At 41.4% G+C, this 21,332-nt stretch overlaps 1 protein-coding gene and 1 long non-coding RNA gene across 17 annotated transcripts in view; one reads left to right on the forward strand and one right to left on the reverse strand.

Moving 5' to 3' along the window:
- The window catches only part of DMRT2 (doublesex and mab-3 related transcription factor 2), a 128,619-nt gene that overhangs the window by 60,965 nt on the left and 46,322 nt on the right, over window positions 1-21,332 (forward strand). For 8 of the 15 annotated variants that reach the window (XM_089316364.1, XM_051858420.3, XM_089316374.1 and 5 more), the window contains one exon: window positions 363-1,691. In XM_089316364.1, coding sequence (XP_089172490.1) covers window positions 434-1,420 — 987 coding nt within the window. In that variant the 5' untranslated portion in view covers window positions 363-433 and the 3' untranslated portion in view covers window positions 1,421-1,691. Of the gene's footprint in view, window positions 1-362; window positions 1,692-2,362; window positions 2,421-13,978; window positions 14,128-18,573; window positions 20,605-21,332 lie in introns of those variants that run through there. The other 7 variants (XM_089316400.1, XM_089316406.1, XM_089316408.1 and 4 more) reach the window with 3 other exon arrangements.
- Window positions 2,963-18,762, reverse strand: LOC149128733 (uncharacterized). Of its 2 annotated transcripts, none has more exons than XR_016223365.1 (3): window positions 18,629-18,762; window positions 13,913-14,085; window positions 2,963-13,441 (listed from the first exon to the last, which is right to left on the reverse strand). It is a non-coding gene; the product is annotated as an uncharacterized LOC149128733 (long non-coding RNA). The 2 variants fall into 2 exon arrangements; XR_016223366.1 differs by having other exon boundaries at window positions 13,913-14,081; window positions 18,629-18,749.

The following is a 21,332-nucleotide window of genomic DNA, read 5'->3' on the forward strand; positions in this document are numbered from 1 at the left end:
AGATGACTTGGATAATGAAACATTGATTGAAACTACATGAACAGCCTTATTGTACAGGGGCCGGGGAAGAACATTAAAATATTAAAATTTCAATCAATAAAATACCCTCATCAAAGCAGGCAAGCAAACAAACCTCTAGCAACAAAAACAACAATGACAAAGTTAAAATATGGATATTCTTCCTTCCAAAGGGAAATATTTAAAATTGTGCCTATACTTTTGCTTTCTGTATAAAAATATTCATAATATAGAACTGAAAATCGTTGCTCTGCACATTTGTAGTGTTTCTGTTGCCTGCTGGCTTTGGGATCTTTCTTCCCTAGATGTTAATCTCTTTCCTGTGCCATGTGTGCTCATTTTAGGCTATCGTCCCATTCCCGCGGAGACTTACCTAGGAGGAACTTTACCTCTGCCTCCCCCAGTTAGTGACAGGATGAGGAAAAGAAGGGCCTTTGCTGATAAAGAGTTGGAGAACATTATGCTGGAGAGAGAATATAAAGAGAGGGAAATGTTGGAAACCTCCCAAGCTGCTGCTTTGTTCCTGCCTAACCGCATGGTGCCTGGACCTGACTACAACTCCTACAAGAGTCCTTATAGCCCCACCCCGGTGGAACCAGCAAGCAAAGACTTCTGCAGTTTTTTGCCCACCTGCCTTGATCTAACCATGCAGTATTCAGGGTCTGGGAATATGGAACTAATTTCTTCTAATGTAAGTGTGGCCACAACTTACAGACAGTATCCCTTGTCTTCAAGGTTTTTAGTGTGGCCCAAGTGTGGCCCCATTAGTGACACCCTCCTCTACCAACAATGCCTCCTAAATGCTACCACCTCAGTGCAAGCCCTGAAACCTGGGACCAGCTGGGACTTCAAGGGGACACGAGTCCCGGATGAACACGGTGCAGACCATGACGTGATGCCGATGAAACTGGGAGGTTCCCTGGTGCTGCCTCACATGCCCGAGGTCCAGACCTCCAGAAGTGACCTTCAGGCTCACCAGGCTGTCCCCGATAGGTCTGCATTCTCCCCACCCCAGCGGAATTTCTCTCCAATTGTTGACACGGACTCCCTGGCTGCTCAAGGGCACGTCTTAACCAAGATCAGCAAAGAAAACAGCAGGCACCCTCTGCCACTTAAACATAATCCATTCCACTCGTTGTTCCAGCAAACGCTTCATGACAAATCAGGCCCCGAGTTGAAAACCCCATTTGTCAAAGAGGCCTTTGAAGAGACCCCAAAGAAACACAGAGAATGTTTAGTCAAGGAAAACCAGAAGTACACATTTACAATAGATAGATGTGCCAAAGACCTTTTTGTAGCCAAACAAGTTGGAACAAAACTCGCAGTAAATGAGCCGCTGTCGTTTTCTGTTGAGTCTATTCTTAAGAGGCCTTCATCTGCCATCACTCATGTCTCTCAATGAAAGCTGCTAACTGGAAAGCTGGATTTTCTGTAGTCTCAGAGGGTTCTTGCTATTTGTTAATGTTTTTTAAAAGTGAAGATGTTTGTATAAAGAAATTTCTAATGTAAATGATGATGATTTCTAGAAATTCTGTATATTCCTATGCATGTACTTTTTCTTACCAGTAAATATATTTAAACTTAAAGATGAAAATTGCCTAATGTACAGATTGTAAAGTTCTATGTTTTACATAGCATTTCAAAAAGCAATAAAGTTGACACTGTCTTCTAAAGGACCTAGATTTTGCTGAAGCAAACAGCTGTCTGTCTAAATGAAAAAGCTACTGTCTATGGAGTATGTTCTTTATTTTTCTGTGATTCTGTGCACTTTCAGGTGCTCTTACTTGTCCCTGGGGACCACAGGAGACCACTTATGATGTTTATGTTTTGTACTTTGGAAAGCATATAAATTTAGCTGTTCAAGACTAAGGCAAAAAATAGCTTTAAGAAGAACATAGAGCTATTTGCATGTTTACTGAGTCTTAATTTCATGACCGGACGAAGTTGAATTAATTTGAAAGGAAGTCAAGTGTAGTATTTGGATAATGGTGAGAGGTGGCAGTGTATGTGTGGGGGGCTCAGATCTTCTATCTGGAGATCGAAGCATTCCTTTGACCATTAATAATTCTTTTGGATATTCTAGAGTTTTAGCTTACTGGGACCAACAAAGCAGATTCCCTTGTAAGGTGTGGTCAGTTCTGCCCCGATTGTGCTCCCAGCTCTTGTCCACTGTTTTCACAGGACTGGTGGCAGTAGGCATTTAGATGCAGACCCAGTCACAGCTCGCAGGCGGTCCCTGAGTATCTAGCTTTTTGGCTCCCACATTTGCAGCAGAGTAAAACCTTTCAGTGTAGCTTTCTTCCGAGATAAAAACATTTACCATTCAAATTGTTTTGACTTACAGTTGCTGAAACCTGCAGATGTTTATCCCAGCTCCTTGATTCTTACAACTTTTACGAAAGGTACAAGATATCTGTTATACCTGTTTTACGTTCTTTGTCACTCTTGTTTTGCTTAACAAACTGTTAACTGTTGTTCCATCTGACTGACAGAATGAGTTAAGATATTTGTGAAGTTATTCATCCCTTAAGACCTCACCTGTGTACCCCAAATCCAGTCCTAATAAGTCATAGTCACCTCAATAGAGAACCAAGAGTCAAATAAATCACCTCTTTGTTATTTTAATTTCAATTTTAGTTTTTAACAGATTCAATGTGATTTATAGATACAATTCTAAAAACATAATGATATTACTTTTCTCCTCTCTCCCTTCTTCCCTACCCTCTTTCCTTCTCCTTCCCCTCTTTTTTATGTTTTTGAGATAACATTTTAAAATTAAATTATAGTAAAAAAGCCTAATACTTTAGTGAATAAGAATTTTAATTAGTAAAGAGCAGAAAGACCCTAGTTTAGTGGCATCTATAAACAATAATTGAATGGAAAAATGACCATTTCACCCACTTACAGTAAATTTTAAAGTAACCATAAATCATTAAAACTATAGTAGTATAACATTTTTTTAAGATTTATCTATTTATTTGAAAGTCAGAATTACATGGAGAGAGGATAGGCAGAGAGAGAGAGAGGTCTTCCATCCAGTGGTTCACTCCACAGATGGCTTCAATGGCTGGAGCTGTGCCGATCCAAAGCCAGGAGCCATGAGCTGCTTCCAGTCTCCCACATGGGTGCAGGGGCCCAAGGACTTGGGCCATCTTCTACTGCTTTCCTAGGCCATAGCAGAGAGCTGGATTGGAAGCAGAGCAGCCGGGATTAGAAATGGCACCCATATGGGATGCTGGTGCTTCAGGCCAGGGCGTTAACCTGCTGTGACACAGCGCCGGCCTTAGTATAACATTCTTAAGCACTGGTTTGACCTGGTTTGACAAAAGTATACAGTAAAGCTTTATAAAACTATTTGCAGCAATACTGGTACACACATTTCTTTGTTGTTTAAATTTTAGCTCCCACATCTAAGGGTGATTATGTGGTATTTGTCTTTTTGGGTCTGGCTTATTTCACTAAACATGATGTCCTCCAGTTATATCCATTTTGCTGCAAATGGTAGAATTTCATTAATTTTTATGGCTGAATAATATTCCATTGTAAATATATGCCACATTTTATTTATCCAGTCATCTGGTGGTGATGAATGCCTTGGTTCGTTCCAGATTTTGGCTGTTGTGAACGGTGCTGCTATAAACATGGTGGTTTAGATATCTCTTTGATAGATTGTGTGCAAGTCTTTTGGGTATATACCCAGTAGTGGAATTTCTGAAAATATCTCACCTTTAATCTGTTGTGGAGTGAGGTGTTATTTCTAGCTCTGTTCTCATCTGGGTAACAGGAATATTAGGTGGACATGTGGAATGTGGCAAATGAGTCAGCAGCTTAAAGACTTTCTTCCTTGCTCTTAAAAACATGAATAAATATTATTTTGCTATTGATGAGTTCACATAAACCTCTGGGGGGTGTCTCTGAATGATTACCTAAAATTAGCATTAATTTCAAAAACAAAAAGCCAAACCTTAGGTTGGGTTCACTCTGCACTTATAAAATAGTATTTGATTTTGTTGAGTCAGTTTTATTTATTTTTATGATTGCCAAATCCAGAGCTTTTGCAAAATGAAAGCAGGCAGAGATTCCAACAACTGTTGAAGATGTCATTAAGTGGACAAAATGTTTTCTAGCCAAGTAAGCCCTGGTGTCAGAGATAAACTTATTCCTTTTTTCCCTTCCAGTCATTTCTGCTTATCTGTACCGTCACTAGATTTTAATATCTCTATCACAAGTTTAGTTTTGGTTTCAAGTCTTAATTGTAAACAGTGCTGAATCAAACTACTTGAGAGGTAATGAGGAGAGATACATTAGAACAAAATCATATTGAAAAGATCCTACTGGGAAAGCCTTCTTATTCCAAATATGAACTCTCTCTTATTCCATTTTATATTTTGGATACTTAGAGATGTTGAATTTTTATGCTTTGTATTTAGTGAACATATTGGGACTTTTTTTGCTGTTCTAGTATAACATTATGTGTATTCAGTTTGCTGTACTGGTTTTTCTCACATTACCAGTGACCAGAATTTTCTTGTTAGATGTTTATGAGGGTCAATACTTTGTGTAGAAAATTTATTGTTAGGATTGTTTATTAGTTACGCTGAAATGATGAATTATTGGAATTTCAAACTTATCAAATCTGTCGCCATATACTTAATCAGAGCTTTGAAATTGGTCTCTGCTTTTCAGAACACTTCATTTCTATGAAACCTGCTGGATAACGTTTTCAAGTAATACTGTCAACAACATATTAATTCAGATATGTTGTTCAGTTTAAACATTTTTCAGGGTTAAAGGCAATAAATAAATAGATTTGGCTTTAATAATTTTTGAGAACTTAAAGTAAAGCATCGACCTTTTCTTAATTTAACTCACAGTACAATAAGGCAACTTTAATGACATGTTTTCTTTCCATCTCAGCTGATCAAGTGATTTTGTGTGTATATGTAATTTGTAATTCTTAAAAATGTGTTACAACAGTGCTTTTCAAACTTTGGTAGATGATTGAATCACCTGGGAATCTTGATAAACTGCAGATTCTTATTTTATCTGTGTTGGTGGAATTGAGAGTCTACATTTCTTTTCTTTCCTTCTTTTCAAGTTTTATTTATATAAAAGGCAGAGTTACAGAGAAAGGGAGGGACAGAGAAAGAAAGAGAGAGATATCTTTCATCTGCTGGTTCACTCCCCAAAATTGTTTGAACAGCCAGGGCTGGGCCAGGCTGAAGCCAGGAACCCAGACTCCATCTGAGTCTCCAGCATGGGTACATGACCAAAGACGGGCCATCTTCCACTGCTTTCCCAGGCACATCAGCAGGGAGCTAGATTGGGAGTCGAGCAGGCAAGATTTGATCCGGCACCCATTTGGGATGCTGGCATTGTGGCACTGTGCTTACACCACAGTGCTGGCCCCAAGAGTGCATTTCTAACAAACTCCCAGATGCTGGTGCTGCTGGTCCTCAGATCACACTTGGCAACTGCAAACGTTTCAAACATATCTGTTTTTTAATGCACATTTAATGGAATCTGCCTTGGATTTTGGGTTCTAATTCAATAATAGCATTCTTAACATGAATATTATACATGAATAGTTAAAAATCATTTCCCTTTGTCTTAATTCTTTGGTGGCAGAAGTAGGAGGAGTTGTAGGCAAAGTCATGCAGTATTGTTCTCTCTTTTCTTCCCAAAGGCAGCAATTGTTTTAACTTGGTTAAAACCATTTAAATAAGGGTACTTCAAAAATTCTGTGGGAAAATGGAGTTAAAACACAAGTTTATTTTGGTGCAAACGTATTTTTCATTATATGCATTTTTTTCTGTGAACTTTTTGAAGAACCCTTGTATGTACAAACTTCAAAATTTTTTTGTGCTTAAATAAAACTTGTCTTTTAATTTTTCACAAATTCTTGAAGTACTATATATATTTATAATATATATACATGTCCATACATATATAGATGCATATATTTCATATTTTATTTATACATTTACTCAGCCATCTGTTTGTAGACTCTTACGTTGCTTCCAGCTTTGGGGAATTGTGCATAATTCTGGTATGAACATGATGTTTATATTACTCTAGTTTTGGTTGCTATAACAAAATATCTGCAGCTGGGTAACATACAAAGGATATAGGTTTCCTTTGCTCTTAGTTTTGGAGGTTGAAAATCCCAAATTGGGTGGCCCCATTGGTTTGATTTCATGTGAAAACCTTTTGGCTCAATCACAACACAGTGAATGGTGTCATGATGGGAACACAGGTGAAAGAGGGACAGAGACAGAGCAATCATGGCCAAGACAGGAATCAAGGGATTCAGGGGCCAGGCTTGCTCTTTTGTAGCAGCCTGCTCTTGTGGTGAACTTCACTGGGGTCCTGTGAAAACTACATTAATCCCTTTCAATTGTGGAGCCTCCAGTGATCTAACCGCCTTCTACTAGATCCCACCTCTTAAAGTTTCTGACACCTCAATAGTGCCATTCTGAACCATATCCAGACGGTATCAGTGTGCAAATATATGTTTGAAATCCTGCTTTCAATATGTGTGGGTATATATGCCTCTCCACCCCGTCCTACTGACTAATTTCACTGGTGTTCAGGTTTCAGGAACTGAGTTTTCTCATGCATACATCTCTTCCACACCATCCTCCTCCCTCAGTGCATGGAACTTTCTACTCAGCACTGCTATTGCATAGTGAGGCTCCAGTATTTGTGTGTCTTTTAAGATGAATTTTAGCATCAGATCATCTGCAGTTAAAAGCTTAATTCTATTGTGTAATGAAAGACTCTAACTTGTATTAAGAAACTTTCCGGAATTCTTTCTGCAAAGTCTCAGAAGAGCTAAGAAATGCCTGAAGGTCAAGATGAAGAAATAAAGAGAATTCGCAATTCCCTAGCGAATAATAAAGACATCCTTTAGTGTCAACTGGGCTTCCAGTTGGAACTAGATTTTTTTTTTTATTTGAAAGGGAGAGAAAGAGAGAGGGAGTGAAAGAGAGAGCAAGTGAGAGAGAGAGAGAGAGTCGGAGAGAGAGATCAAGAGATGTTCCATTTCGTGGTTCATTCTGTAAATGGAGAGTCACCAGCAGTACTGGGTGAGGCTAAAGCCAGGAGCCTGGAACTCCCTCTGGTCTCCCACAGGGATGGCCAGAATCCAAGTACTTGAGCCATCATCTGCTGCCTCTTGGAGTGAATATTAGCAGGAAGTTGGAATTGAAAGCAGGGCTAGGACTCAAACCCAGGCACTCAGATACGGGATGTCCTAAGTGTGTCTTCACCACTTGGTCAAACACCCACTCCAGAATTAGAATTCTTACTGGTGTACCTGGGTTCATTAATTTTTTTCTACTTTTCTCTGTTCTTATTCTAGATGTATATGCTCAGATTTATTTCTATAAATATAGTATAACTTGTAGGACTGATAGTTCTTGAAATGGCTGGCCCTTGCTTTGTATAAACTGAGGTCTGTGGCATCCACTTACGTTTATTTTAATGATTATCTTAAGCTTTTTTTTTTTTTTTAATATCATGCTCCACTCTCTTTGTTCTACTTTCTGATTTGTGATCTCTGTGTTTTGGTAAAGCTGAACAGAGACACCTGAAAATAGTTGGCATGTGGTATAGTGGTAAATGTAGTAATAATAATTAACATGTGTCTAGAGATTTCCAATTTACACAGTCCATTCACTTGATTATCTTTTTTTTTTTTTTTTTTTTTTGACAGGCAGAGTTAGACAATGAGAGAGAGAGACAGAGAGAAAGGTCTTTCTTCCGTTGGTTCAACCCCCAAATGGCTGCTACGGCCAGTGGGCTGCGCCGATCTGAAGCCAGGAGCCAGGTGCTTCCTCCTGGTCTCCCATGCGGGTGCAGGGCCCAAGGACTTGGGCCGTTTTCCACTGCCTTCCCGGGCCACAGCAGAGAGCTAGACTGGAAGAGGAGCAACTGGGACAGAACTGGCGCCCCAACTGGGACTAGAACCCTGGGTGCCAGCACCACAGGCAGAGAATTAGCCTAGTGAGCCATGGCACCGGTTGATTATCTTTTTATTATTGATATAAATTATATAGAAATTTGGCAAGTGGCCATATCAGGAATTGAATCTAGGGCTGAGTATTTTGTCCCCTTGTTAGGATGCCACTTTGGATGCTCACATCCCATATAGGAGTGCCTGGTTCAAGTTCTAGCCTCAATTCCAATTCCAATTTCTTGCTAATGCACTACCTGGGAAGCAGCACATTGTGGCTCAGATAATTGGGCCACTTCCACCCTTATTGGAGATCTGAATTGAGTTCTGAGCTCCTGCTTTGGTCTAGTCCGGCATTGGCTGTTGCAGGCATTTGGGGGAGTGAACCAGAAGATAGAAGATCTCTTGCTGCCTGTCTCCATCCATCTCTTTATTTCTGCCCTTCAAATACATGAAAATAAATTAAGAATGTTGAATTTACATTTTTGTGAATGTACATGTATAGAAAATTTTTAAAAAGAGTTACTTATATGAAAGAGTTAGAGAGAGAGAGAGAGAGAGAGAGAGATCGATCTTCCATCCACTGGTTCACTCCCCAGATGACCACAATGGCCATGGCTGAGCCAGGTACAAGCCAGGAGCCAGGGGCTTCCTCTAGGTCTCCAACATGGGTGGCAGGGACCAAACACTTGGGTCATCTTCTGCTGCTTTCTCAGGCCATTAACAAGAGCTGGATCAGAAGTGGAGCAGCTGGGACACAAACCAGTGCCAATATGGGATGCTGGCATCTCAGGTGGTGGCTGTACCCACTGTGCCACAGTTCTGGCCCCCAGAAATCTTTTCTTGTAAACAAACTGACTTGAAATGAACCAATCTATCTCTAAAATTTTGTATGTAGATGTTACATATTTAGATGTTAAGTGCACATAATGATTACATGCATATATGATTCATTATATATGTATAATTTTACCTGTATGACTACATACATTTCCATAATTATGCTACCTTCATTATGTTGTACACACAGGCACACACACAATCACATACCCCCAGGTGTCCCACTGTTGTGAGACTAACTGAGGTAAAGAATGAGAAAGGGGCTGGTGCTGTGGTATAGTGGTTTAAGCTACCACCTGCAGCGCTGGCATCCCATATGGGTGCTCCTTTGAATCCTGGTTGCTCCACTTCTGATCCAGCTCCATGCGGATGTGCCTGAGAAAGGAGTGGAAGTGACCCAAGTCCTGGAGCCCCTTGCAACCACATGGGAAACCCAGAATAAGCTCCTGGCCCCTGGCTTCAGGCTGGCCTAGATCCAGCCATTGTAGCCATTTGGGGAGTGAACCAGCAGATGAAAGATATTCTCTCTCCCCCTCTCCCTCCCCTCCCCCCTCCCCTTCCCTCTTCCTCTCCGTATCTCTGCCTTTCAACTAAATAAATAAATCTTAAAAAAAAAAAAAGAATGAGAAAGCATTTACTTGTGAGACATTATTGATAGCTCTAGTTGTCACACCTTTGGATCCACTGTGGCATTCACACCAATGTCATACTTTTCCTGGGCTGCTTGTAGCACATAACTGAACAGAACAGGGTTGCTAGAAAGGAACTATTTCTGCTCCCAACAGGCTATGGCTGGGAAACTCCCCATCCAAATATGTTGTTAAAGTTGTTGAGTCTAAAAATTAGCACTTCAGCTCCATGTATAGGGTTCTGAACCAATCAAGAAATAATACTAAAACATTGGCATTTGGAGAATAGAACACTCTTACCTACCTTTACTACTGATTACTATTACATTGAGAGCATGGCTTGTATCTACGAGCAAGAGAACTTCGTAATACTGCACTCCAGAGTTACACAGGCTACCCGCCTGGAAACAGTGCTGGCCTACCACACCTTCCCTGCTTACACCAATGATTGAGAGTCTGGATTCTATGTGTGCAGATTGGATCTTGAAAGGAAAGGGAGAGGAAGAGAAAGAGCTACCCATGCCCCTTTCCCTATCTCCAAACCACTGTCAGGCAAGTTACTCTTATTTTCTTTCAAAATTTTATTAGGCAGAGAGAGCATGCCCATCCATTGGTTCACTCCTCAAATGTCCTAAGTGGCTGGATAGTATTGGGCTGGACTAAAGACAGGAGCCCAGAACTGAATCCATGCCATGTAGGTGGCAGGAACCCATTACTTGAGGCATCACTTGCTGCCTCCCAGAGCCTGCATTAACAGAAAGCTGCAGTCAGGAGCTGGAGCCAGGTATCAAACAGATACTCCAATATGAAACATGGGCACCTTAACCAATATCTTGACTGCTAGGCCAATTTCCTGCCCTTATTTTCTTTGTTTTGAACTGAGATCAATCCAAAAACCATATTCACTTCAATTTGATGACTACAGCCAGAGTTTAAGTCATTGCTGAAGATACAAACTGGGGAACAGGGAATGGTGTAATTTCTTTATTTGTTCTAATGAGATTGAAGACTGTGTGTATTACCTTTTAGTACAAACAAGAAAACTGGAGAAATGACTTCATCTACCCTAGTGTAGCTTGGTGGCAAGCTCTGAAGTATCATTTTACTGATGAATGCATCATTTGATGTTATTAAGTAGCACAGCCCCAAGTGGACTGCTGCTTCTATTAGTCATCACCAGATTGTTTAATGGAATGTCAACATGTAAGGTGATAAGAAGGTATCTGAGATGTTATGAAGCTGTGAATCCAAACTCACGCTATTTTCTCTTTTGTTGGAGTTACTGAAGAGATACCATGAGAATGTCATAGACAAGTTTTGGCTTGAACAATATCTTTTATGATAGGTATTTTAGGATGGGTAACAGTGAAATCAAGGATTTTGTAGTTTTTTGAAGTATTACTTTCAAAAGATATTGAGTAATCAATCAATATCAACTTCAAGGAAGGTAGTCAGTGTCATGATTCATGGATCCTCTTGTTTTGTACCACATCCTAGCAGGCAAATGAAGGCATAAAAGGTATGCTTATCACATCTGTAAATGGCATTAAGTTGGAAGGTCTGGCCAATATTGTTAATGGTAGAAGTGGTCTAGTCTAGCACTGTAGATCAAAGGCAAAATCTTATATTCAGATTTTAAGAACAGTCATACAATTATGAAACTTTACACTGAGTGAGACTTAAGGTTAGTTTCTGTGAAAATGATCTGGGAGTCATAGGGAACCATAAAGCTCAAAAGGAATCAAGAATGAGTTATGACTATCAGAAATTTCAAATATAAACTTGGACTCCATTAATCCAGCCTCCAGATCAAAGGAAATACCAACTACAGTTCATTTTCCTCTATTAGACTGTGTCCAGTTTTGAATATTGCATTTTCAGTGAGGACATTAATGAACTTTGTGATGAGCATGGGGAAAGGATAGCAAGACTTGCCTAACTATAAGCAGTTAAGGATTTTGTGGATGTAGTCTGGAGAAGAGATAGCTTAAAGAGAAAGGGCTTGATTTGTGTCATTATATATTTGAAATTTTGTCATTTTGAAGAGGGAATTACAGTCCCTTGAGAGTCTCTGGAAGATACAATCAGGACTAAGCAGAGAATGTTACAGGGGGTTAAGTATAGCATGACAAAAGGAAAACTCTATTTCATTTTGGTTTGTTCCATGTATGAACTTGTCTGCCTCGTGAAAGAGTACATTTGGAGGTCTTCATGTAGAACAAGCAAGGAAACTTTGTACTGAGTATGAGATTGAGTTAGCAAGCAGAAATGCCTTCATTTATCTTCATATGTCAGGACCTAGCACACAAATGTCAAGAAATATTTGATAGGTGATTGGTGCAGCTACGAATTGCAGCCTGAGGTGCACTCATCCCACATCCGATACCTGACTTGCGTCCTGGCTGCTTCACTCCTGATTCCAGCTTTCTGCTAATGTGCATCCTAGGAGGCAGCAGGTGATGGCTCAAGTATTTGGGACGCTGCCACACATGCAGGAGACTGTGATGAGGTTCTGAGATCCTGGCTTCGGCCTGGCCCCACCCTGGCTGTTGCAAGCAGTTGGGGAGTGAACCAGAAATTGGAAGATCACTCTATCTATGGCTATTTTTTTCCAAATAAAATGAAAATAAAATTTTTAAAAAAGGAATATTTGCTGAATGAGGAGAGTCTTACTCAATTCTGAGAATTGCTGATATTATGAAAAATTATCACAGGAAGAATTAGATGAAGTATTTTTTCCTCCCAGCCACAGTCTTTAGAAAGTACACCACAAATTTGTTCTTTTTATTTTTATTCCTTAAAATGTTATGTACATTTAAGGTACACATCATGATTTTTTTGATAGACATAGTGAAATAGCTAATATCATCAAGTAAGTTAATATAATATCTATGTTATATACGTGTCACTTTTATGTGGAATCTGAAAAGAAATGTCAAATACATAAAAACCAAGTAGAATGGTAGTTTCTAGGGGCAGGGCATAAGGAGGTATGGGGAGATGTAGTGTAAAGAATTGCAGTTCTGTGGAATAAATAAATCCAGAGATCTAATGCACAGCAAAAGGACTGCAGTTGACACTTAGCATTCATTAGTAGAAATTTGTTAAGAAAGTAGATTTTAGGTGTTTTTATTATAGAATTTATTCTTTTGAGGTAAAAGATGGAGTAAAGAAACAACACACTTAAGGTCTTAAGTCAGATGTCAATGTCAAAAAGAACATTGCACCTTTATTGAATATAATCCCAAATGAGTGATGAAATTCTCAAAAATGTCTGGGTAGACAAATGCCCTAACTTTGTTGATTTCCCCCAATTGTGATGTTCTCTGGGGTTTAGTGGCATGGAAGGCTCTATTATATTTAAGCAGTTGGTTTGTGTTTGAAAAACTAACCTTATATATGAGTTCTTAGAATTAATTAAATTAAGATCATTGTATGTTGATAAATATGGAATCTTGAAAATGGTTTCTCCTATGGTTTAGCTAATTTAATATCTGGTTAAATTTGATTGAAAATGATACTCAATATGGTTAAAAACCAAAATAGACTTAATTGAGATTATTAAGCTAGGTAAAGTCTGGGTCTGTTCAAGAATAGTGAAGTTGAACTTCGATAAGTCTGTCAATCTTGTTCTTGAGATTTGACTTACTGTTCTCATTTAATTCAATGAACATTTATAACTATCAGGCACCAAATATTGGCTGAGCAATGCTGAGCTCTGAAAGGTAGTGCCAACTGAGACATGGCTTTCAAAAATCTATAGTCAGAGGTTAATGCAGGTGATGTTGACTATTTTCTCTCCTTATGTGTTGTGAATACTCAGACTGTCAGCCTTTCTCTTTGCCAGCCTCTTCTGTCTCCAGCCTGGAGCCATTCCACAGCTATCTCCTGTCTCATCAGGTGTGGATCTCTGGGATGTGACTCAGCTCTCTTTTACTCTCTTTGTCTCCATGCTGATCAGAGTTTTTAAAACGAAACTTGTAGATTCAGAAATTCCCTGCAACAAAGTAGTGGATTTAGTTTCAGTTGTCCCAGTTGGTTATGAAACTTAAGGTTGATGACCTTCTCTATGAATACAACAAATGGCCATTATTTTTAATCCATACACTAATGCAACTAGTGACCCAGTGCAATCCTCAAGCCAGAAAGCACCTAAACACTTGGCATGATGAAAAATAATGAAAATATATTCTTTTTTTTTTTTTTAAAAAAACCCTCATGTTTATTTTCCATCAACCTTATTTTCATTTTACTTAAGAGCTAGCGGGAGAGCAGCTTAAGCCCACTCAGTGGTTGTGCCAATCCATTCAGTGACCTGAGCAGTGGAAGTTGCAGCAGTGGGAGTTCAGGGGTCCAGTCTTTGGTAGGAGCCTGCTCAGTAGGCATGGAGAGCACCTGTGTCTTCAGACCAGCTTGCAACCTTAGGGTGAGCTTGCAACCTTAGGTGAAGCTGGTGTGGTCCACTCACCTTGGAAATCCTCCTTGATCACAACTTTGTCACCAGCATTCTGCTCTTCCTTTTCTGTCACCTCAGGAAGCCTGGCTTCAGACTGCCTCAGCCGTTGTGGTCATTTGGAGAGTGAACCAACAGATGGAAGATCTCTTTTTCTCTCTGTCTCTTTCTCTCTCTGTCACTCCTGCCTTTTGAAAAAATAAATAAAATGTTAAATAAAAAAAAGACAACACTATGTGGACCATTCTTTGGATAACATGGAAAGATGATAATTTTGCACCAAACATTTGCAGAATTCACAAAGCCCCAGCACTGTCTTCTGTGATACTGTGTTTGGAGCTTCAGGGAAGGCAGAGAGCAGGTGTATGTGACAGAGCTGTCCATGTAAAATGGGAAGTTCAGGTAGTGGTTAGTTTCATGTTATACTTGAGGATAAGGACACAGGCTTACAACAGTGATGCAGCTTGCCCAGTATCATACATCTGCAAGTACTTGAGTAGAGAAGAATTCCAGGTCATCTGAACTTCAGAATTCATCTTGTGCCCTGCACCATCTCTCAGGCATGAAAAATGGCTCATGGAATTCAGCTCAGTTTAATGAACATTTATTGAGAAACTTCTGTGTGTTGAAAAACATGCTTGTATCTGAGCCATGTATTATTTAGGTTCTTTTAAGTAGAAAAAATATAGGCCCATTTAAGTTATTTTTTGAAAATAATGGTTTGGAGTCCACATTGTGGCACAGTGGGTTAAGATGCCACCTGTGATGCTGGGATCACATAAGAGAACTTGTTTGAGTCCTGGCTGCTCCACTTCTTCTTTTTTTTAAATTAATTTATTTATTTGAAAGTCAGAGTTACACAGAGAGAGAAGGAGAGGCAGAGAGTGAGAGGTCTTCCATCTGCTGGTTCACTCCCCAGTTGGCCACAACTGCTGGAATTGTGATAATCCAAAGCCAGGAGCCTGGAGCCAGGAGCTTCCTCTGGGTTTCCCAGGTGGGTGTAGGGACCCAAGGATTTGGGCCATCTTCTGCTGCTTTCCCAGGCCATAGCAGAGAGCTGGATCAGAAGTTGAGTATCCGAGACTGGAACTGGCACCCATATGGGATGCCAGCACTGCAGGTGGTGGCTTTACCTGCTACGCCACAGTGCTGGCTCTGTGCTCCACTTCTGATCAAGTTCCCTGCTGATGGGCCTGGGAAGGCAGCAGAAGATGGCCCAAGTACTTGGGACCCTGTAACCCTATGGGAGACCCATGTGAAGTTCCAGGATCCTGGCTTCAGCCAGACCCTTGCCATTGCTGCCTTTTGGGGAATGAACTGGCAGATGGAAGATCTCTTCCTACCTCTCCCTCTCCCTTTCATTGTGTAACTGTGCCTTTCAAAGAAATAATAAATCTATAAAAATAAATTAAAAACATAATGGCTTATTTTAAGGAGAGAGAATAGAATAAGGAAGATTGGCATGTCAGCACTCAGCAGGCCTCTCAATGACTAGAACATAGTCTGGGCACTAGAAGGGGGCTCAACCTCACTTCCTTGTTCCCTGGGCAGCTAAATGCTTGATCTAGGGAGAGGACCAGAAACTGCTGATTGCCTCTTCACTATCCATTCTTCTCTTCTTTAGTAATAGAGCCCTGGTTTTATTTGGACTGGCAATGCGCCATCTAAAAGGCTGCATTTCCCAGCCTAATTTGCATTTAGGTGTGGCTGTTGGTTGCAGGTGGACACCCATACACGAGGCTTCAGTAAATCTAGAAGGGACTGAAACAAGAGGGAGAAACACATTTTTTTTTTTCTTTTGCCTTCTTTCCTCCTGGAATTTGGACCTCTTTTATCATCTTATGACCTTGAGGTTGGCAGCCATGTTCAAAGGAGCTTGGAGCAGCGAAATCAAAGGAGGCTGGGTGCCTGTTCCCTTTGAGGATCTGCCATACCAGCCATGGATTGCTTTCTTCTGTTCCTTCCTGTTTCATAGGAGATAATAATTCTTCATGTGCATCAGCCATTGTCATTGGGTTTCAGTTACAAACAGCTGAGCATAATTCCTCCTGATACAGGAGGCCTCCTCCATTTGGATGAAGCATCTACTGACTTTATTTGCTTATCCTAAGGTTCTCACTGACTCCTCTCTAGTTTTCTTCCCCGTGTAGCTTCTTTCTATGTGTACATATTTGGGATTTTGTTACTACTCTCTACTGTCCCCTCCAACTGCAACTGTTTAGTAAAGTCTGGGAGTGAGATCTGATGAGTTCAGTTAATTCCTGTTACCTCCTTTGGGTGCACAGTTACAGGTAAAGGAATCTGTATTTGGCCGGTATGGAGAGTCCTGTGTTATAAGGCAGGGTAATCTCCCATATGAAATTCCTCACCGAAGGCCTGCCTTCGGTGGGTGGGTGCAGTGGGTTCTTGGAATAGGACAAATTCTTCTCTCAAGTTAGTTTCAAAGATGAATAAGAAATACACAGTACCTGCATTTTAAGAGCTCGGAGCCAACTGAAGGGGAAACACCCACGTATCTCAGGTGTTTTGCAAAATCTAGTTCCAACTGTAAGTTAGGTGGTAATAATAATATAGGTGTTAAATAACCCAATCAGAGTAATTAGCATATCCATCATCTCAAATATTTATCGTTTCTCTGTGTTGAGAAAATTTAAAATAGTCCTTTTTAGCTATTTGGAAATGCACAATATAGTATTATTAACTATAGTCATCTTTCTGTGCAATAGAACATGAGAACTTTCTCCTCCTATCTAATTATGAGTTTGTACCCATTGATCAATATCTCGCCTTTCCTTACCCCCACCTCCAGCCTCTGGTAACCACCATTCTACTCTGCAGTGAGATCACATGACATTTGTCTAACTGTGCCTGGCTTATTTCACTTAACAGAATATTTTTTCAGGTTTATCTGCACTGTTATGGACTAATTATAAAAGTGGAAAAATTCAGCCTAAATATTCTGCAGAGTTGTAACCTTTGTCATTTAATTTTTAAATATTATCATAAACATAAAACTATTATAAATGCAAAATTCATGATGGTAGAAATACACTGTCATGATAATTACCCATTTTGCACCCCCTTGTAGTGTGGGCCTCTTGTATAGATTTTAAATTATTATCTAAAAAAACAGGTGATGAATGCACATGGTATAGGACTGTGAAGTACACAGTGCAGTCAGTCTTCTTCTTGTGTCCTCTCCCCAGAGGACACCCCTTTGCCCAATCCTTATATATTCCTCCACAGAGAACCTATGGACATGTGAGCTATTTAGCCTTTTCTTTTTACATGACATGGAAGCGAAATCTCAGAAAAAAACAAAGAAACATCTGTGTTTTCTGAACAACCGGAACCAGGACATTTATTTCTCTGCAGGAGCCCCTCCCATCTGTCTCCAGTCATTCCTTCTTTGTTGCATTTCTCCATTTCTCTCATTGCAGACCAGGATTCTCTCAAGCACCATGTTTAATCATATTTATCCCTTATAATACTGAATTCCTGCTCTTGTTCCATTTAAAAATCCTGAAAAAGAACTCTGATTGGCCAGGATTGAGTAAAGTGTCATCTTTGGATCAATCCTTCTTGGCTGGGAAGGTGAAGACACAAGGCAGAGGCAGGGCTATTGGAGACCAGAAGAGACTGTTGAGCCAGGTGCACCACCATTTGGTCCCCCAGACTACTGTGCTGGTCCTAATTCTCTCTAGGTACTCAGGCATCTCCGCACTTCCTGAACTGGGTTGGAGGTGGGGCACAAAAATAAAGACAAAACTCCGTGCTCCTGATGGCCAGGTGTCTGTTGATTTCCAGGCGCAGAAACCCAGAGGCATTCTGAGTGATACACCTGGAGACCACATATAAATCTGTGGGACAGGGGGAGAGTTTTTCTTAGCTAAAGGAGAAAGCATGGGCAATATGCAGGAAATTCTGAAAGACCATGCCTTTCTTAGGGCCAGGGTGAATACAAGCATATTTACCTTTTCTTTTCCCTGTGAAATACAGATCAAACTAGTCAGTTATTCATTCACTTTGCAGTCCTTCAGAAAGACTCAGCCCCTCCCCCCATCTTCGAGATACTCATTGGAGACACTGGGTTTTACACCACAAATAATTTGTTCTTTCAAATGCAAGTGTTTGCTGAGGCAGCCGATTTCTTTCATTATTTGTGCTTAGTGTGTATAAAATATTTGTGCTTTAAAATATAGTATGTTTTAATCCTGGACCAGAAGAGGCATAAAAGCCCTCAGATGTCTGGTTCACGATGGTGCTCTCAGGGTCTTGGATAGATTGTTTCTGAATGGGTGCTGTTTGCCTGGAATTCGAGCGAGTGCTTCCGGGTCAAGGATAAACTCTATCCTGAGATGAAAGGACAATTGTTTTCCCCACAAAGCCTCATAAATCATTTTCCTTATTATTTATTTATTTTCTGGCACATCAGGGGAGTTCGAGGCATTTAACTAAAAATGTTTGCAGAACTTCGGCTTTTCCCTTGCAATGAAAAATATTACCTCAAACAAACGAGCCGATAAACTAAGAGGCAAAGCGAAGTCAGCCTCCCTTCAGTACCCTGCAGAGAATCCCACATCTGATTGTACTTAGTGGGGAGGAAACTTAAAAAAAAAAAAAGCAAAACCAACCAACCAACCTAACTTTCATTTCTTACTTCTTTTATCCTTAAGCTCAGCAATAAACTAGCACTCTCTGGTTAAAAAGTCAAGATCACAGATACTTAACTCTGATACTTCAGCATCTACGGAGCAAGTGCGGTACGAGAACGCCGCTCGGCGCCGGGAGCTGGAGAGCGGCCAGGAGCATGCGCGGCGCAGCCGTCAGTCATCCTGCAGCCCGCCCCTCTCGGGAAAGGGCGGCTCCCGCAGGCTGCAGGACTGCGTTACCGGAGCCCGGCCGAGGACGCTGTTGGTACCCCAGGAAGGAGGCAAGGGGGTGTTGAGCCGCGCAGAGCTGCGCCCCGGGGACTCGGCAGGCAGGTTGTAAGCAGAAACACGACACTGCTTCTAGCTAGGGACACACCTCAGAGCCTGTGGGAAAAGGCAACGGCCCGGGTTACGTTCCGGCGCTTTCCTTGTGTGCACTTAAAGTGTTCTGCCCTGAAAACCTCCCCTGGAGGACTGGGAGGGTGGACGAGGAAAGAACGTGCGTAATAAACCGCTTAGCCCAGTGTTCCAATGTAGGCGGCTACTCCCTATTTGACAAAAATCAAATCTACTGTTTAAACACGCGAACTTAGAATAGTGATTGCCGGAGGCTGGAAGGGCGCTCGTTTTTCAAAACCTTTCTACTACCGTATTTCAGTGCCACCAGGGCAGGGTCCCCAAAGGTGTGTTCAGCACCTGCTGCAGTGCCTGGCACTCGTAAAGATTGTGCTGTTGGCGAAAGAAAATAACGGGTTCTAGACATGTCAGCAGAAAAGATGAGTTTTTTTTTTTTTTTCCTTAAGATTTATTTATTTGAAAGGCGGAGAGAGAGAAAGAAAGAGAGAAAGAGAAAGAATCTTGCATTCTCTGGTTCACTCCCTAAATGGCTGCAGTGGGGCAGGCTAAAGCCAGGAGCCTGGCAATACATTTGGGTCTCCCACTTGAGTGCAGGGGCCCAAGTATTTGGGCCATCTTCTGCTGCCTTCTCAGGGAAATTAGTAGGGAGCCGGATGGGAAGTGGAGCAGCTGGGACTTGAACCCACACCTCTCCAGGCGGCAACTTTGGCCGTAAAGATGGCTTTTTGTTGTGTTTCAGGTTCTTTCTGAATAGTAAACGAACACAATTTTGCTTAATACATGGCAGGTGTTCAGCAGTTTAAAATGCGAACTAAGGAAACAAATGGGCTCCTTTTAAGAAAAACTGCTGGCCGGAGCCGCGGCTCACTAGGCTAATCCTCCGCCTTGCGGCGCCGGCACACCGGGTTCTAGTCCCGGTTGGGGCGCCGGATTCTGTCCCGGTTGCCCCTCTTCCAGGCCAGCTCTCTCCTGTGGCCCGGGAGTGCAGTGGAGGATGGCCCAGGTGCTTGGGCCCTGCACCCCATGGGAGACCAGGAGAAGCACCTGGCTCCTGGCTCCTGCCATCGGATCAGCGCGGTGCGCCCGCCGCAGCGCGCCGGCCGTGGCGGCCATTGGAGGGTGAACCAACGGGAAAGGAAGACCTTTCTCTCTGTCTCTCTCTCTCACTGTCCACTCTGCCTGTCAAAAAAAAAAAAAAAAAAAAAACAAAAAAAAACTGCTAATTGACTTGAAAATACAGTTCAACCCCCAGCTCATTGTTTAGCCATCAGAAAATGCTTTTTTTAGAGGCTTACTTTATACCTAAAATCGTATTATATTAAATGAGTCGAAGATGGTTACAGAATTACACATTTCCAGGTAACCCACAGAGATATACCCAAACAAAAGACCAAATATTTCTCTTGATATTCCCAGAATGCCTTTAAGAAGTGGTAGTGGGGGCAGGCTCTTTTTCTTCTTTTCTTTCTTCTTTCCTTTTTTTTTTTTTTTTTTTGAGCAGAAGTGCTTTTTGGGTAAAGTGCTGCTAGGAATGCCTGCATTGCTCTGGCTGATGCTGGTTTGAGCCCCAGCTACTCCCTGCTCTGGATCCAGCTTCCTACTAATGTGTTTCGGGAGGGAGCAGATGATGGCTTGGGCCCCCACCACTCTTCTGGGAGACCTGGATGGAGCTCCTGACTCTAGGCTTCGGCTTTGGCCCTGTCCCAGCTCTTGCAGCCATTTGGGGAGTGAATCAGCAAATGGAAGATCTCTTTCTTCCTCTCCTTTTCAAACAACTAAATAACTAAAAATAATTAGTAGTGCACTATCTTTTTCCTAAGAACTAGCATAAAATAAAGGCCCCTGTTTTTTCAAAAGTTTAAGGGCACTTCAAAAAGTTGGTGGAAAATAGAAATGAAAGTTACACTTATTTTGGTCGGCGCCGCAGCTCAATAGGCTAATCCTCCACCTTGCGGCGCCAGCACACCGGGTTCTAGTCCTGGCCGGGGTGCTGGATTCTGTCCTGGTTGCCCCTCTTCCAGGCCAGCTCTCTCCTGTGGCCCGGGAAGGCAGTGGAGGATGGCCCAAGTGCTTGGGCCCTGCACCCCATGGGAGACCAGGAGAAGCAACTGGCTCCTGGCTTCGGATCAGCGCGGTGCGCCGGCCGCAGCGCGCTGGCCGCGGCGGCCATTGAAGGGTGAACCAACAGCAAAGGGAAGACCTTTCTCTCTGTCTCTCTGTCACTATCCACTCTGCCTGTCAAAAAAAAAAAAAAAGTTGCACTTATTTTGGTGGAAAAATGATTTTGAAATCTATGCATAGTTTTTTCATACTATGCATTTTCATGAACTTTTCTGAAGACCTTTTTTTAAAAGGTTATAAATATTTATTTTAGTGTACATTTTGATTTAAATTTTGAAATTTAGAGGGAACAAATTTCATATATT

The sequence above is a fragment of the Oryctolagus cuniculus genome, chromosome 1 (genome assembly GCF_051225735.1).
Source record: "Oryctolagus cuniculus isolate XC-2025 breed Fujian yellow rabbit chromosome 1, ASM5122573v1, whole genome shotgun sequence".
NCBI lineage: Eukaryota > Metazoa > Chordata > Mammalia > Lagomorpha > Leporidae > Oryctolagus > Oryctolagus cuniculus.